This window comes from Myotis brandtii, unplaced genomic scaffold, assembly GCF_000412655.1.
Source record: "Myotis brandtii unplaced genomic scaffold, ASM41265v1 scaffold1166, whole genome shotgun sequence".
Taxonomy (NCBI): Eukaryota; Metazoa; Chordata; class Mammalia; order Chiroptera; family Vespertilionidae; genus Myotis; species Myotis brandtii.
The window spans coordinates 160,478-166,462 of record NW_005354034.1 but is presented as its reverse complement, the minus strand read 5'-3'; the positions used below and the strand labels follow the sequence as shown (position 1 = coordinate 166,462).

At 60.6% G+C, this 5,985-nt stretch overlaps 2 protein-coding genes across 3 annotated transcripts in view; both read left to right on the top strand.

The window, feature by feature from the left end:
• Positions 1-5,985, top strand: part of ARNT2 (aryl-hydrocarbon receptor nuclear translocator 2) — a 47,853-nt gene that overhangs the window by 1,189 nt on the left and 40,679 nt on the right. The window contains exons 2-3 of the mRNA XM_014529188.1: positions 2,087-2,300; positions 5,484-5,697. Of these exons, the coding sequence (XP_014384674.1) occupies positions 2,087-2,300; positions 5,484-5,697 (428 nt within the window). The remainder of the gene's footprint in view (positions 1-2,086; positions 2,301-5,483; positions 5,698-5,985) is intronic.
• On the top strand, positions 454-2,078 carry LOC106723882 (formin-like protein 5). Of its 2 annotated transcripts, XM_014529137.1 has the most exons (3): positions 454-741; positions 791-838; positions 890-2,078. In XM_014529137.1, the coding sequence occupies exons 1-3, from the start codon at positions 592-594 to the stop codon at positions 2,039-2,041; spliced, it is 1,350 nt and encodes a 449-aa protein (XP_014384623.1). In that variant the 5' UTR covers positions 454-591; the 3' UTR covers positions 2,042-2,078. The 2 variants fall into 2 exon arrangements, with proteins under 2 accessions (XP_014384623.1, XP_014384619.1); XM_014529133.1 differs by having other exon boundaries at positions 454-1,889; positions 1,939-2,078.

Here is a 5,985-nt window from a genome sequence, read left to right as displayed (position 1 = left end):
GTGGGGTGTGCAGGAGGCAGCCGGTCCGTGATTCTCTCTCATCGTGGATGTTTCTCTCTCTCTTTCTCTCTGAAATCAGTAAAAATATATTTTAAAAAAATGAGAAAGAGAAAGAGGGACGGGCTTCCCAAGGTTGAGATTGTAGGAGCGGGGCCACCTCGCTCTGGCCTGCGGGGTGGTTGATGGAGCTGCTCAGAGTTGGGGACACGTCCACACCTGGTGGCTTTGCCGTGGCCGTGGCTGCTGCCCGGGCGAGGGGCGTGGAGTCGGCTTCCGGCTGTCTCCTGCCAGGAGAAGGGACTTCTTTTTTTAAAAATTGATCTCAGAGAGGAAGGGAGAGGGAGAGAGAGAGAGAGAGAAACATTAATAAGAGAGGGTCATGGACCGGCTGCCTCCTGCACGCCCCACACTGGGGATGGAGCCCGCAACCCGGGCCTGTGCCCTGAGCGGGAATCGAACCCTGACCTCCTGGTTCACAGGTCGACGCTCGACCACTGAGCCACGCCGGCCGCGGGGACAGTGTCTGAATTCTTGATGCTACTGCAAAGTCGCTAGGTTCATGGGAACGTGAGAGGATTTCAGGGTATTTAGATGAACCTGTGCCCCCCAACGCCCTCACAAAGACCCCCACAAAGCTCACTCAGGTGTTGGGGAGCCTGTGCCCCCCAGAGACCCCCACAAAGCTCACTCGGGTGTTGGGGAGCCTGTGCCCCCCCAGAGACCCCCACAAAGCTCTCTCAGGTGTCGGGGAGCCTGTGCCCCCCCAGAGGCCCCCACAAAGCTCACTCAGGTGTTGGGGAGCCTGTGTCCCCCAGAGGCCCCCACAAAGCTCTCTCGGGTGTCGGGGAGCCGCTCTGCCCCCCCAGAGACCCCCACAAAGCTCTCTCAGGTGTCGGGGAGCCTGTGCCCCCCCAGAGGCCCCCACAAAGCTCACTCAGGTGTTGGGGAGCCGCTCTGCCCCCCCAGAGACCCCCACAAAGCTCTCTCAGGTGTCGGGGAGCCTGTGCCCCCCCAGAGGCCCCCACAAAGCTCACTCAGGTGTTGGGGAGCCGCTCTGCCCCCCCAGAGACCCCCACAAAGCTCTCTCAGGTGTCGGGGAGCCTGTGCCCCCCCAGAGGCCCCCACAAAGCTCACTCAGGTGTTGGGGAGCCGCTCTGCCCCCCCAGAGACCCCCACAAAGCTCTCTCAGGTGTCGGGGAGCCTGTGCCCCCCCAGAGGCCCCCACAAAGCTCACTCAGGTGTTGGGGAGCCGCTCTGCCCCCCCAGAGACCCCCACAAAGCTCTCTCAGGTGTCGGGGAGCCTGTGCCCCCCCAGAGGCCCCCACAAAGCTCACTCAGGTGTTGGGGAGCCGCTCTGCCCCCCCAGAGACCCCCACAAAGCTCTCTCAGGTGTCGGGGAGCCTGTGCCCCCCCAGAGGCCCCCACAAAGCTCACTCAGGTGTTGGGGAGCCGCTCTGCCCCCCCAGAGACCCCCACAAAGCTCTCTCAGGTGTCGGGGAGCCTGTGCCCCCCCAGAGGCCCCCACAAAGCTCACTCAGGTGTTGGGGAGCCGCTCTGCCCCCCCAGAGACCCCCACAAAGCTCTCTCAGGTGTCGGGGAGCCTGTGCCCCCCCAGAGGCCCCCACAAAGCTCACTCAGGTGTTGGGGAGCCGCTCTGCCCCCCCAGAGACCCCCACAAAGCTCTCTCAGGTGTCGGGGAGCCTGTGCCCCCCCAGAGGCCCCCACAAAGCTCACTCAGGTGTTGGGGAGCCGCTCTGCCCCCCCAGAGACCCCCACAAAGCTCTCTCAGGTGTCGGGGAGCCTGTGCCCCCCCAGAGGCCCCCACAAAGCTCACTCAGGTGTTGGGGAGCCGCTCTGCCCCCCCAGAGACCCCCACAAAGCTCTCTCAGGTGTCGGGGAGCCTGTGCCCCCCCAGAGGCCCCCACAAAGCTCACTCAGGTGTTGGGGAGCCTGTGCCCCCCAGAGACCCCCACAAAGCTCTCTCGGGTGTCACCCATGGGCCCCGTGTGCCCTCCTGCGGCCTGGCCACCGCCCGGTCTGACGCCTCTCTCTCCCCCCGCCCCCCCGCCCGCTTCCTGCTGGGAAGAGAGAACCACAGTGAGATCGAGCGGCGGCGGCGGAACAAGATGACGCAGTACATCACGGAGCTGTCGGACATGGTGCCCACCTGCAGCGCGCTGGCCCGCAAGCCCGACAAGCTGACCATCCTGCGCATGGCCGTCTCCCACATGAAGTCCATGCGCGGCACCGGCAACAAGTCCACCGACGGCGCCTACAAGCCGTCCTTCCTCACCGAGCAGGTGCTGTCCCAGCGGCCAGGGACCTGGGGCTCAGGGCGGAGGGAGGGATGGACCGAGGGGACACACCCCGTCCTCGCGCTTCACCGGGAACGTCCCGTCGGGGGCTGTGGGTCCGGCCTGGCTCCTCTGTTTGCGTGGCTCCTGTGGGCCTTTTCTGTAAAAATATGTTTTTACTGATGTCAGAGAGGAAGGAAGAGGGAGAGGGAGAGAGAGATAGAAACATCAGTGAGGAGAGAGAATCACGGACTGGCTGCCTCCTGCACGCCCCACACTGGGGATGGAGCCTCCAACCCGGGCACATGCCCTTGACCGGGAATCGAACCCTGACCTCCTGGTTCCTAGGCTGACGCTCAGCCCCTGAGCCACGCCGGCCGGGCCAGTTCCGTTTTCTTATTGGCAGCCTTCAACATTCTCTCAGAAACTTGTGATATCCACGTAGTTTTGGAAACTTTGATTACTTTTTCTTAAGACGTTATTTTGTTTTTAAAAAAATTTTTTTTTGTAATTATTGACTTGGGAGAGAGAGGAAGAGATGGAGGGGGAGAGAGAGAGAAAGAGAGAGAGAGAGATGGATTTAAAAAAATATGTTTTATTGATTTTTTACAGAGAGGAAGGGAGAGGGATGGAGAGTTAGAAACATCGATGAGAGAGAAACATCGATCAGCTGCCTCCTGCACACCCACCACTGGGGATGTGCCCGCAACCAAGGTCCATGCCCTTGACCGGAATCGAACCCAGGACCCTTCAGTCCACAGGCCGACGCGCTATCCACTGAGCCTCACCGGTTAGGATGAGAGAGATGGATTTTGTTGTTCCCTTATTTGTACGTTCATTGGTTGAGTCCTGGATGTGCTCTGACTGGGGATCGAAGCTGCCACCTTGATGTATTGGGACAATGCTCTCATCAACTGAGCTACCTGGGCAGGGTTTGATGGCTTTTTTTGTTTTTAATTAAATATATTTTTCTTGATCTCAGAGAGAAAGGGAGAGGGAGAGAGAGAGAGAAACATCCATGAGGAGAGAGAATCACTGATCAGCTGCCTCCTGCACGCCCCACACTGGGGATCGAGCCCGCAACCCGGGCCTGTGCCCTTGACCGGAATCGAACCCGGGACCCTTCAGTCTGCAGGCCGATGCTCTATCCACTGAGCCACACCGGCTGGGGTCAAAGGCAGTTCTGATTTCCAGGTGCGGGACCTCGATCGTGGGCGCTGTGCTCCCAGGAGACAGGAATGGGGAGGAGGTGGTGGGTGGGGGCCTCTGAGCGAGGCTCTGTCCCCGGAGACCTTCCCACGGGCTGAGACTGGGAGACCTCAATGGCGGCGTGCGCCCCGCCTCCTCCCCGCAGCGGCGGGATCGTCTCCTTTCCCAGGCACCCTGTGCCGATGTCCACCCCCCTTCCTGCCGGGAGGATGGGCCCGAAGCTGGAAATAAAGATGCTGACCCCGGGCTGTGGGTTATGTCGGCGTCCGGGACACCCAGGAGGCGGACGTGCGGAGCCGGAGAAACGGGCCCAGTAACCCTGTCCTTCCAGGCCCACTTCCGCCTCCGTTCCCAGGCGGGGGTGTCGGAGTCTGACCCCGTCACGGGCGCAGGGACCCTTAGGGAGCCCTCAGGCCCCCTCGCCAGCAGGGCCACTGGTTCTAGTCCTTGGGGACGGACGCTGGGCAGGGCCCCAGGCTGCGGGCCGTCGGCGTCCGGGACACCCAGGAGGCGGACGTGCGGAGCCGGAGAAACGGGCCCAGTAACCCTGTCCTTCCAGGCCCACTTCCGCCTCCGTTCCCAGGCGGGGGTGTCGGAGTCTGACCCCGTCACGGGCACAGGGACCCTTAGGGAGCCCCCCAGGCCCCCTCGCCAGCAGGGCCACGGGTTCTAGTCCTTGGGGACGGACACGGGGCAGGGCCCCAGGCTGCGGGCTCATGCCCGGGTTGCGTGCTCGAACCCCAGTGGGGGGCGTGCAGGAGGCAGCCGATCTGTGATTCTCTCTCATCATGGATGTTTCTCTCTCCCTCTCCCTTCCTCTCTGAAATCAATAAAAATACCCTATATAATAAAAGGCTAATATGCAAATAGACCGAGCGGCCGAACAACCGGTCGCTATGATGCGCCCTGACCACCAGAGGGCAGACGCTCGATGTAGGAGCTGCCCCCTGGTGGTCAGTGCGCTCCCACAGGGGGAGTGCCACTCAGCCAGAAGCTGGGCTCATGGCTGGTGAGCGCAGCGGAGGTGACGGGAGCCTCTCCCACCTCTGCAGCAGCGCTAAGGATGTCCGACTGCTGGCTTAGGCCCGCTCCCCACAGACAGTGGGCCTAAGCCATCCGTCGGACATCCCCTGAGGGCTCCCGGACTGTGAGAGGGCACAGGCAAGGCTGAGGGCGCCCCCCCCCGAGTGCACGAATTTCGTGCCCCGGGCCTCTAGTATTTTTTTTAAAAAAAGCCATCAAACCCTGGACAGGTAGCTCAGTTGATGAGAGTGTTGTCCCCCAATACATCAAGGTGGCAGCTTGATGAGTGCACAAATTTCGTGCACCGGGCCTCTAGTATTTAAAAAAAAAAAAAGCCATCAAACCCTGGCCAGGTAGCTCAGTTGATGAGAGCATTGTCCCCCAATACATCAAGGTGGCAGCTTGGATCCCCAGTCAGAGCACATAGAGGACTCAACCAATGAATGTACAAATAAGTGGAACAACAAAATCCATCTCTCTCTCTCTTTCTCCCTCTCTCTTCCCCCTCCATCTCTTCCTCTATCTCTCAAGTCAATAAATTACAAAAAAAATTTTTTTTAAAGACAAAATAACTTCTTAAGAAAAAGCAATCAGTTTCCAAAACTATGTGGACAGGACAAGTTTCTGAGAGAATGTTGAAGGTTGCCAATAAGCAAACGAAAGTGGCCCGGCCGGCGTGGCTCAGTGGTTGAGCGTCGACCTAGGAACCAGGAGGTCAGGGTTCGATTCCCGGTCAGGGCACAGGCCCGGGTTGGGGGCTCCATCCCCAGTGGGGGGCGTGCAGGAGGCCGCCGATCCATGATTCTCTCTCATCGTGGATGCTTCTCTCGCTCCCTCCCTCTCCCTTCCTCTCTGAGATCAATACGAATCTGTGAAAGAGAAAGAAAAGAGGGAAATCAAATTGGCGGCGGGGTGAGGGGGGGCCTGCTTTTCCCTGACGCCGCCTTCCCTTCCCAGGAACTGAAGCACCTCATCCTGGAGGCGGCCGACGGGTTTCTGTTCGTGGTGGCGGCCGAGACGGGGCGGGTGATCTACGTGTCGGACTCGGTCACGCCCGTGCTGAACCAGCCGCAGTCCGAGTGGTTCGGCAGCACCCTGTACGAGCAGGTGCACCCCGACGACGTGGAGAAGCTGCGGGAGCAGCTGTGCACCTCGGAGAACTCCATGACAGGTCAGTGGGGCTCCCCGCCTGGCTCCCCGCCTCCCCGCCTCCCCGCGGGGCGGTGGGACCCTCGCCACAGCTTCCTTTCAAGGAACAGCTCAGGGAGCTGCGGGTGAGAGGCGGCTGCCGGAAGCTGGAGGGGGTGGGGGTGTGTCTGACTTGGTTTGTGTAACGGGCTCATGGACCCCATCGTGTTGCAAACATTCATTTTCATTCATTTTTAATGAGAGGCCCGGTGCACGAATTCATGCACCGGTGGGGTCCCTCGGCCTGGCCTGCGGGATCGGGCTGAAACCG

Coding starts and splice junctions, on each gene's coding strand:
- LOC106723882 (XM_014529133.1), top strand. CDS start 592: ATGAACCTGTGCCCCCCAACGCCCTCACAAAGACCCCCACAAAGCTCA. Junction 1,890..1,938: donor CCCCCACAAAGCTCTCTCAG/GTGTCGGGGAGC, acceptor AAGCTCACTCAG/GTGTTGGGGAGCCTGTGCCC.